This window comes from Pseudomassariella vexata (assembly GCF_002105095.1).
Source record: "Pseudomassariella vexata strain CBS 129021 chromosome Unknown BCR38scaffold_2, whole genome shotgun sequence".
NCBI lineage: Eukaryota > Fungi > Ascomycota > Sordariomycetes > Amphisphaeriales > Pseudomassariaceae > Pseudomassariella > Pseudomassariella vexata.
In genome coordinates this window covers 1,619,337-1,630,753 of record NW_024467957.1, presented here as the reverse complement: position 1 = coordinate 1,630,753, position 11,417 = coordinate 1,619,337, and the positions used below count along the sequence as shown (strand labels likewise).

General features: G+C 51.3%; 1 protein-coding gene across 1 annotated transcript; it reads right to left on the bottom strand.

The window, feature by feature from the left end:
• Positions 1–2,247: 2,247 nt before the first annotated feature.
• On the bottom strand, positions 2,248–7,132 carry BCR38DRAFT_481117 (uncharacterized protein; the record flags this gene model as incomplete). The annotated part of the gene is made up of 3 exons (XM_040863347.1): positions 2,248–2,359; positions 2,415–6,460; positions 6,524–7,132. 3 exons carry the CDS (start codon positions 7,130–7,132, stop codon positions 2,248–2,250), a joined length of 4,767 nt encoding a protein of 1,588 aa, XP_040719911.1.
• Between the last annotated feature and the right edge of the window lie 4,285 nt (positions 7,133–11,417).

Genomic DNA, 11,417 nt, shown 5'->3' with positions numbered 1-11,417 from the left:
ATTTCTGGTAATTCAAGGGAACTATCACCTTGCTAATTGGTATACTGAGGGGGACCTACCAGCCGATTGGGTAGTCAAACCGACCGAAAACGGGTGGACGAACAATGAGACTGGTCTAGACTGGATCAAACATTTCAACAAGCACACTATCTCGACCAAAAGAGGCGTGTATCGGCTGTTAGTATTGGATGGGCATGAGAGTCATACATCGGCCGATTTCGAGTCTTATTGCAAGTCTAACGGCATTATTACTATCAGTCTGCCCCCGCACTCGTCTCATCTAACCCAGCCACTTGATGTCGGGTGCTTTGGGGTCTTGAAACGTATATACGGTCGAGAGATTGATATATTTATCAAGTCCCATATTAACCACATTACTAAGGTCGAGTTCTTTATCGCCTTTAAGGAGGCTTATTTAAAGACAATAACCGACAAAATCAAGGCAGGGTTTCGAGGGGCCGGCCTAGTCCCCCACGACCCTGAAGCCGTTATCTCGAAGCTGGATGTTAGGATTCGGTCGCCTACACCCGTTAGCCCCTCTCTTCTAGATGCTGACCCTTGGGTTTCGCAAACGCCAAATAACCCGACAGAGGCTCTCTCGCAGTCCGATTTTGTCAATCGCCGAATCGCCAGACATCAGGGAAGCTCTCCGACCCCAATTTTTGATGCTGTTGGCCACCTTGCGAAGGGTATAACTCGATTAGCCCATGAGAATACCCTCTTGAAGGCTGAGTGCTCCACCCTTCGCAAGGCAAATGAGGCACTAAGCAAGCGTCGGAGGGCAAAAAATCGCGTGTCCGGCAAGGAGGTGCACTTACTGTCGAGGATGCCCTGGACATTTTGGCCCGGAAGGACGCGGAGGCCCAGGTAAAGGAGGACAAGCGCTCTAGGGGGGTAAAGAAAAGGCTGGTCCGTCGACTGTACGACGATGTAGTAAGTGTAAGAAGACCGGACATAATGTAAAGACTTGTCAGATCGAACTATAATTGTCAGATGTATATAGCTCTGAATAAATTTCAATAAACTTTAGTCTGTTGTGGCTTTTTGATTGAACTTGAAATTATAGTGTGGTAAAAAGTGCGCGACTCGGTGTTAAACCATGTTAGCGTTAAAGTGTTTCAGTAATAACCCATCGGTAGATACTGAAATCCGACGCGACGGTATGTTAACTTTGTTCTAGCTTTAACCTAGTAATTAGGGCTGTATGCTGAGCTGGAGTGAGCTTAGTGCTCTTTTAATAGCCTGCCATCAACTCTCTAACAAATTCGGTTCACGTCCATTTTGATATATTTGTGCGAGGATGAAGTGATGTGGTGATTGTACGCTGTTCCGCGAATTTTCGTGTTGGCGTAAAGTGGTCCCCACGCTTATGGAGCCTGTCTGTACGTATGGGGTATTGAGAACATCTCGAGTTTGCTATTTGTCACTCCCTCTCACAACGTCAGAGCAAAATACAAGCCAGGTAAGTCATATATCGTTCAGTGTATCAATTCATGCTGCTGCTACTGGCTGGCGGAAGTCTAAATATTATGATGGTGTACGTGTACAGGCCGCATGAATTCGCTTCCCAATCCATTACCTCATTCATCCCCCCGTATTCCCCTGCCGTGTCCACATGCCATTTCCACCAACCTGTCAGTTGCTGTTGTCCCAACCGACTGGCTATGTGAGCTGCAATACCTTGATATTTAGTGAAAAATAGCGCCAGCAAAACCAGCCAGCAGCAAGCAGACTCAAAATGCAATCGAAATTTACACAACCATTCCTTTGGTTGGCTTTTCCGCTTGCATCATCTTTCACATCAACGCATTGTGTCATGTAACATATCGCGTTATGCAACCTCTCATTCATGCTCTTCCTCTATAGAGCACCCTTGATTGGCCATTTGCACTTCTCCTTGATCTTTGCCGATGATGTCAAGAAGTGCCACAAGCCACAAGCCATGAACGGTTCAGGCACGAAAAGGAAATGACATCCTTTACACATGACCTTTGACCGATGTCGTAAGAAAATGTAGTGAAACACAGTTTGGTGAAGTGAAGAACGTGTCAGGGTAAACATGGCCGTGAAGAGGCAGGTCGTGGGAGTGTGTAACTCTATCGGAAATGTGAGGTATCATAAAGCAGCCTGTAACTTTTGAGACACATTTTGAGAACCCCGTAAATGCAGTACAGTCCCAAGTCTATGCACAGATATGCTGCAACCGCAAAATGCAAGACACGTCTATGACGGAAAGCGAACACTCAACTACTCTCCTTTCCCAGCCGCAGCCGCAGTGTCCGGTGCGACCTTGGACAACGCTGGTGAAGCTGCAGTGGATGGAGGAGAAGCTGGGTTGTCTTCCATGTTAGCCAGGAGACTAGTTGCAGTTAGTAACACATTTTCCAACACTGTCAAACGGGGGTTGTGCAAACCTGAAAGCATTGGTGCTCTGTGGTTCCCTTGTGGGAGGTGTCCCAGTTCTCGATGATGCTCCGGAGTCTTCGGGACCGCGGCTGAGTGAACCACCAGGGCCAAGACGCCTGCCACTGTTACTTCTCGAGGAGAACATGGACGTGGGGCCCAGGCCCAAGGAGAGGTTTTGACTGGACATCCGGTTGGCGCCACCTTTGAGACGACGCAAGTCGTCCATGCCAACTTGATTTTGCGCAGCCTGAGGGAACCCAGATGAAAACTGTCTCGCATCACCACGGCCCATCTGTGCTCGTGCACCTCCACCACGTTGATTGCCTCTGGCATTCTCTGCCGCCTTCTGAGCTGCCGCCGCCTCGGCTTCGACGCGAACTTCTTCCAAGGTCTTGGGACCCTTGTTTGCTTCCTTTGAAGCCCAGTTAACCCTTCGCAGGTCAATAACATCCATGAGCATGAACTTGAGACGGCTGTTGATCTCAGGATGGTCGGTCATGCCCCGTATGCGCGTGAAGTAGGCATCCATCATAAGTTTACCCTTCTCGGTAGCATCCAGATTACCACCAATCGTTCGCAGTAATTTCGAAAGCGACTCAACCTCTGCTTCGTCGGGCGCACCTTGGTAATCCACAAGCTTCCTAACGCATTCGTGCATGATTCTCTCGGTCAACATGCCCAGCTTGTAGAGTTCACCAATGAACTGAACGAGACCCAGTCCACGTCGCTTGGCCGCAGCAGCGATGTAGTATTCATCAGATAGCATCACAGCTTCCATAGACTTCTTGTCACCATCTTTGGCCTCGGGCAGTTGGGTCTTCCAGCCACGTTCAAACTCCTCTTGACATCGGTTCAAGAGGTACTTCCTGAACAGAGCACCACCACTGACAACCTGGCCGTTCTTGTCCAAAATGTTTTCATCACGGATTTCTGGACTCATAGTCGTCAGCATCCGCTGGCAGAACTTGGCATACATGGATGCCCAGTGAGCCTCATCAGTGGCCTTCTCGAATGTCAGTTGGATTACTTGTCGGAGCGTCCTTCCATCTGATTCATCCTTGGACTGGCCGGCAATGTCCAGAATGGACTGGGAGATTCTGTCAAAGTTCTCTGGCGTCATCTTGTTCAGAGCTGCCTTGACCTTTCTCTGTACCATGGCAGGATCCATGAGGCCGTTTGGCGCAGTTGCAGCCGCACTTGGTCTTTGCCCAATGCTTGTCGGCTTCCAGCCAGAGGAAGATACACTGAGCGTCTCTATCTTCATGCCGGCGGTAAGAGGCATGGTCTTAGCTGCCTGTCCTTCCGACTTGCCGAAGGTATCGCGCTTGCTGGTGTTGCGTGTAGAGCGGCTGCTCTGTCTCGGGGAGTTGGGACCCATATTGGAGCTGGACGGGTTTCTCGACATGGAGCTGCCACCGAAGGAAGGACCTCCAGGCCGTGCGAAGCTTGCCATTGGATTTCCAATCGGAGGGCGAGATATGGCACCCTCAGACATTTTGAAGCGGTCAGCGGAAGTAGTGCCCGGAGGCAGTGTCCTTGTTGCACCAGGAGGCGCGCCAAAGTTACCCATGGCAAAGGCGCCGGGGGCACCGGTTCTAGAGTTCTGGCGGCCGGAACCTGGGCCTGGAGTTCTAGCAGATGCAGACCGACCTCCGTCGTTATCGCCAATCAAGGTCTTGACTTGCTGGTGGAATTCCATTGAAGGCTGCTCGGTGAAAACAGTTTTGAATTGCAGCAAGAAGTTCGGGTCGTATTTGAAAGAAGTACCCTTCTTTGAGACGGCAGCATTCAACGCGGGGTTAGGTGAGCTCATGCCATTGATGCCAGCAGGGTACGAAAGACTGAGCAATTGTTCCGGTCTGAGCAATCTAGCCGTCTTCAAGGACTGGAGGGCAGCACTGGGCTGGGGTGGCTCGACGGCTTTCGTGTTGAGGTTTAGAGGAGGCGGTTTGGTACCACGCTTCTCCCCGGGACTGACCTTTGAACCGGCAACAGCACTCAACTTGTCGTTGATGGTCAAATTAGCAGGTTTGCTAACAGTCTCGGTGGGCGTTGACATGGTGCTCTCTTTGCCGGCGCGGATTTCGGCCATAGCCTGGGCAACGGTCTTCGGCTTGGCTTCACTTTCTTGGCGGCGACGCTCCTTCTCTTCCTCAAGACGCTCTGCCTCTGCCTCGGCTTCGCGCATCTTGCGGTCGTTCTCGGCGATGCTAATCTTCTTTGCTTCTTCATCAACCTTCTTCTTGGCTTCACGTTCAATCGCCTTCTTCTTCTCATACTCTTCCTGCTCCTTCTCACGTTGGGCCTCAAGCTCTTCCATCTCGCGAATGGCGCGCTCCATCTCGTCTTCCTCATCAACGACAGGCTCATCTTTCTTCTCGGATTCCTTGACAGCTGCGGCTGCGGCCGCGGCCTCGGCTTCAGCTTCAGCGTCGGCCTTTGCCTTCGCATCCGCTTCTTCCTTCGCTTTGGCTTCCGCGGCAGCCTTGGCTTCCTCTGCCGCCTCCTGCTCTGCCTTGAGTTTGTCCTCGATAGCTTTCCGTTCAGCAGCAGCCTTGGCCATCTCCTCGGCGACTCTGGCTTCCTCAGCCGCCTTGTCGGAAGCGGCCTTGGCAACAATGGCGGCAGCTTCATCTTCCTTGGACTTGCCGCCGTCGGCGATTTGTTTGGCAATCTTCTCCCTCAACTCATTTTGGACTTCTTCGCGGGTCTTGGTGGCGGTTGCGCTATCAGTACGAGTATGCGCGGGCGCAACTATTTTCGGAGTAGAGGGCTTGGGTGGGGGTGTGGGAGTGGAAGCAATGACTGGGGGCGTTTTGGACTGTACGCTGGGCGCCGGCGATGCAGGTGCTTTGAGTTTTTGCAGATCCACCACAGCACCGTCAGATGGATTCTTGATAGTGATTGCAGCACTAACCCTCTTGTTAGGGCGTGTGAACTGTGGTGAAGAGACAACAGCGGGCTTGACTTGAGCTAAATGAGGTTGCGGTGTACCCTGGGGCGGTTGATTTTGACCAGTGCTGGATGCCGGTCGCTGTTCGGAAACCTGTGATGAGTTACGTGACATGGGCTGTCCGCCCTGAGGATTGTACTGCCCAGGTGCGGGATACGGGGCCTGGAAGCCGGGCGAAGGGGAATGAGGCTGGCCATGCACCATGGGGCCGTACATGTTGTAATTGGGCATGGGGCCGCGCATAGGGTCGAACTGTGGGTTGTACGGATACTGCTGTACTTTGGTCAGCAACCTTTCAAAGTTACCAGTCTCTGGCCGCAGGTCGAGACGCGGCCCTGAAGGCGGGTATAGGATAGGAGGAGGCGCAAGAGGCAACGCCGGAGGATGTTGTGGAAGCGGTGCCATGTCTTTCCGCTCCTCCCGCTCGAGGGGAGCAAGAAAGCCTTGGGTTCCACAGCATCTCGAATCCGCCCGCTCGTGAAAGCTACGCGGTTCCATTCGCTTGCTATTGCGTCTGGCCCTTTGTGAGCGTTCCTGCGAGCCAGCATTGAACGAGGCCGAGCGTTGGTGATTCTGAGGAAACTTCTCCCCTTCACGACTTCGCTGGCCTTTTCTCTTGCCTTGCTTGAATGTATTGTGATCAAAGAAAGATGGCTGGGGGTTGGGGGTAGGTACTTGTGGCATTGGTTGGCCCATGTTCGGGGGCGGGTAGTAGTATTGCGGCGCGTTATGACCGGTCATGCCCGGAGTCATTGGCATAGCCGACTGTAGAGCAGGGCTGGCGCGGCTTTGCGGAGGCGTGCCTTGGTATTGTGCACGCGGCGTGAAGTTCGGAGCCATGCCGCCACGGCCGTGAGGGGGACCGTTGCGGAACTGGTTGTTATTGTTGGGCGGGTAGCCTCCTATCTGCTGTGTGTGGCCACCGAAATTTCCACCGTATCCTCCACGACCGCCACGGTTTGCTTGGTAGCCGCCACGTCCAGGTCCTCCAACTTGCGGAGGTCCACCTTGGTTGCTCGGGTCGCTAACCATGGACTGGGAAGACTCGTTGCGGATGTGGACGGGCGGGTTCTGAGAATTAGAAGGCCGTCGCATGTGGCTCTGCACAGAGAGATCAGTTATCAGCACGTCTATGTTTCCATGGTCAGGCGTGATATATCTTACATCGCCACCAAAACTGCCGAATGTCACGGTGCTGCCTGGCTGAGCATTAGAGGGGGGTCGACCACCACCGCTGGCCGAGGGCTGCGGAATGGGCGACGGCGAATGCTGAGGCGAAGTGACGCGCGGGTTGCCACCGGGAATAGGGATGGGTGCTGAGATGCCCTGAGGGGTGCTGTGAGAGACAGCTGGCGAGCTTTGATATCCGAATTGGATGTTGCCTTTGGCGCCGCCGACAGTGCTGCCGTTGGCGGAGTAGCTGTTGAGGCCGTTCGGGTTCATAGTGACGGAAGGCTTTCGGCTGTGTGAATCACTGGCGCCATTTGTGCTGGACGTGCCATGCACGACTGCCGGAGCAACCACAGTGGGAACAGCAGGCATGATGGGCGGGTTGGACCGGCCGTTTACTGGCGACACCGAGTTCGACTTAGCATGTTGTGCCGCCGGCACCGATGATCCAGCCGCAACAAGAGGCGAGTTGGAGCTTCCCGTCGCAACCAGCGTCGAAGCCTTCTTCGCTGCGCCGGCTGCAGAAGCGTAGGACGTAGCGGAAGCGTTGGCAGAAGCGTTCGGCGCGGGAATCGGGGCTTGTTGACTTGCGGGAGAAGTCATAAGGGGAGAGTGTTGGGTTTCTTCTTAACGTTGTCGTGAGCTGATTGTGACGATGGTTGTGTGTACCTTGGGGGGTCTTTCTCAGAGAAGTGTCGCTCTAAGAAAAGAATGTCGACCAAGGAGTCTTGCTGCAAATACTAAAGACGAAGACGACGAATGTCAAATTCGTGTCTTGCTTGAAAAGTATTCGTAGGTAGAAGTGAATGTCAAATCTCTTTTCGGAGATGGGTCGTCAATTAAATTAGCGTTTTCGCCTTCCACGGGCGGGCAACAAGGCGATTTGATCGTGGGATGCGATCAAAAAGCTCGACCTTGATGCAAAGACGATGGAGGGGAAAATGGGGTATCAGTCGCAGGTAAGAAAAAAGAGTGGTGTCGCTACAAGTGAATGCGCAAGAAGTGGGCGATCTGATTTCGGATGCCTTGAGAGATATCGTCGTCTCTAGCTTACGGACGGGAGTCCTGAGGTGAGAGATGCGCGTTGGGCTGCTTCTGCGTCTCGACGTGCGAGGTGGGCAAGAAGACAGTGACCGGGAGCGGAGAGGTGGTTCTCTGTGAAAAGATACAGAGAGACCTGATGGATTCCTTCCTCGATTCAAATGGAGGAAGAGGAAAAAAGTGACCTTGAGAGGGGATGCTGTTCCTCAGGTCAAGTCACTCAGAGTGATGTCGTGGTGAGAAAGAGGGAACTTTTTTTTGCCAGACAGAATTTTTGCTCGAAGGGGTGGAGGGCAGCGACTGGTTGCTGCGCTCTGTGTGTCGTCTGGCGTGGTCGCCGTGGTGTGTGGTGTGTGGTCCGCTCGCAGCTGGGGCCAGTCAGTTTAGTCGGGGTTTGGTAAAGTTGCAAGGGTGGGTTCCAAGGTTGGCACAAGGCGAAATAAATCAAAAAAGTACCGTGGACGCGCAAATTCACTGCAAATTCTATTGTCGAGGTACTTTGCCATTCACTTATCTCCCAATCTCCCTGCAACCACTATCGCCCTGTAGTATCGCCCTCAACCCTTGCCCCAAAATTATTGCCCGGATCACATTATTCACGGTTACTCAGGACAAGGCCCGGTTTTCTTTTTGATGTTGGGCACCTACGATTACCTATGGTCACATCACCAGAGTTTTTGATTTCTTGTGTCTATTTTTTCACTGGTGTGGCTCATCGTCAACGACGATCACCACCCGGAGTGCTCTGCAATCATCTACACTGCAAGGTGGTCAGGTACTACCTACACAATGAGCAGACTCTTTACATTCAGGACAAGCCGTTCCAACATGGCTTGTCATCATCTTGTTTTATTCTGTCAATCCGTCAATCCGGGCTGACCACACGAGCCTTGATGGTCAATTCTGCCCGGACTTGGCTGCTAATCTCCGGGTTGCCTTCTGAACCATTATGTGCATTGCATAACCGTGTCTCTCAAATACTACTGCGCTTGCACATTAAGGTAGGAGAAGGAGGGGGCGGAAAGTCGCAAATCGAGTGAGCCATTTCCTTTTTTTTCTTCCAATATATTTTTTTCTTCTAGTATTTTTTTTTCTTCCAGTCTTTTTTTCTTTCTTTTTTTTGTATCTTGCTAGACTTGGTAGGGTTGACACACATCATCTCTTTTTGAACGCTAGAGCAGCAACATTAATATTCAAGTGCATAAGTATGTTGGGCACTTGAGTCTATGGTATTGCCAACTTCACCTGAGCTATTCAACTAAAGCCTGGTCTGTCTGCTAAAAGCTATCGCACCCTGATGAGGCAGAGTTTCTCCATCCTGAGTACACATGCCTGCGAGAGACTTAACACATGCAAAGTATAAGTTGCTCAAGGTCTAAGTTCACCACCTCCTTCCGCCATACCTAATCCAAGGCACAGAAGCCGAATTGCCGATTTCGAGAATAATTAACGAGACCTCCTGATCCTTAGGTGACCAGCACAGAATAATAAGTCCGCGAATCCTGCAAATTTGGACAATTTCGTCGGATCTCAGGGTAGTGCAATGTCTCAAAACACTCTCTGTGGTTGCAAGAAGCGTGCTTCGTACTTCAGTTCAGTAAAGTTCAATATCTGGTTGGAAATACGAAAACAATACACGTATCCTTGTGCAGCTCAGACACAGCACCCTCGGAAGTCTCGTCCGAACTTCCATCCATCCATGACCATCCGCCCCAAATTTCAGCACCGTGACGCATTATAACAATGACAATCTACGTAGATAACTGACTTGCTCGGCCTTGCTGATAGCAATCATCGATGCCACCTTGCTTGGGGACAACTTGCTGTTTCAAATATCCCAACTTATGGCGCGGCGTCCGAGTCAAGAATGTGCATCAAGTTGGGTGAGATGCTAACCTTGAGAGCTCAGACCTCCTTATCCGTCGCACCTGCGTTTTCTCCAACGACTTGATGCAGCAGGGACAGACAGGCAGGAGTGCCCACGGAGAGTATAGCCCAGTGACGATGATTCCCACTCGACACCTCTCTATGTCAGCTGCCAAAGACGGGAATGCTACTTAAGACCCACGGAATTCAAAGTTGGGACCTCGAACAAGGTTTCCATGATTTCTGCAGTTTAAGGCTGTGTAACATTTGCCAACAATCTGCATCTGGTCCGGTAGTGCTACTACCGATGCCTCCTTTTTGAACTCCTTTGGGATTCCCCAACATCGCCTCTTCGAAAATTACTTTGGGAGAATCTAGATTGACCACGAATATGCAACTTGTTTTTCCTTCCCCATTTTCTCGAATGTATGCGGTTAAATATCGACCGGCCCCTAGTGGATGGAGATGAGGTCCAAGATGGCTGCAAGGTTTTATGTACACTTTTCTGTCAAGCTGTGCAAGACTTTTCTCATTTCATTGGGCCCCCAAAGCCCCAAGGCAACCAACCTTAAGTACCTTACATGCCATTCGTCCTGGGCATCCTTTCAAGGACCAACATAGATATTATTATCGCAGAACAGCTGGATTGGCGGTTGTATTATGGGCTGGACAACGCAGCGGAGCTACCGGTCACAGCAGCGCTTCGTCACTCGACGGCAAACTGCTGACTCCTTGAACTCCCCTTTCACGATGCATCATACTACTGTGGTAATTTGACTCATTCAAACTCGCCCGTCGCCGTACAGCTCGTAATGCTACTTCCGTCTACCGCAACTAGGTCGGAGTTTGGCTTACAAACGACGGTTACAGCCGGATTCAAGGACGCTAGTTGTGCTTCAAATCATCAACCCGATTCCCAAGTGCTCATGGTAGTCTATACCCGAAAAGGCAACCTGGCAGATCTACTCAGCTTCAATTTGACCAAGCGCTGTTGTGTTGCAGAGCCGCTCACAGGCGCCAGTCATTATCGATTGGAGACCACCGAACTATGCATGCAGAATGACCTCAGCATCATTCGTCTAATGTAGTTCGAACTTCTCACATGCAGAAAGGCTCGATACCATGCCTCGGTATCCACGGCCATAACAAGCGACAGAGACCGCAGTGACCGAGTGGGACGGACTACAAGGAGCAGGTCTCGCTACTAGCGTTGATACATATATCGACAGCACGCACTAGGCAACAACTACCGCTGGCTGTATCTTAGTTCGTTCAGGAACATTTGGGCGAAACGTGGCCAGCATATGTCAGCACAGCACGTAAAATATCCCGCGGTGTTCGCACTGCAGAATTGCGGCGGTGCACTGCTGCTATCGAGGGGGGGAGGGGGAAGGGGGCTTGCATATACATCTGGAATGCCGTCGCGTCGACTCACTTGACGGGAGACGGTTATCTGTGGTCCGGTGTGCGAGTTTGTAGCCAATTTGACTGCGGCCGATTGCTTTCAATTTTAGTATACTAGAGCATGATGACTCTATAGGCAACTCGTGATAAAGTGGCAAACGGCATATGCAGAATGAAGCTGCGTGCTCATAACGGGATGAAGGATGCGTTCGTATTCCTTCCTTCTCCGAGCCCCGGTAAGCTGCAAGGTAGGCATTTAAATGGCGTAATGCTCTCCTAGTGTAGTGCTGATATTACTTTAGAGGTATAGCGGATGGGAATTCACAACATAGTATGTACGGGATATTTCCCTGCTTACGCATATGCAACTTGATAATGTCAGCTGTTCTTCCTGCCTATAATTGGGACATACACTATAGAATCCTTCTAATCATTTACCGAGAATTTACAAGTAGCTAGTCATCTAACTACGTTACGGTATGCGCATAGGGAAGAAAGCCACAATACACAGGATAATACACTGCTCCCTCAGCATTCAGTTAATCAAAGGCCATAGAAATACTCATCTCACATAATG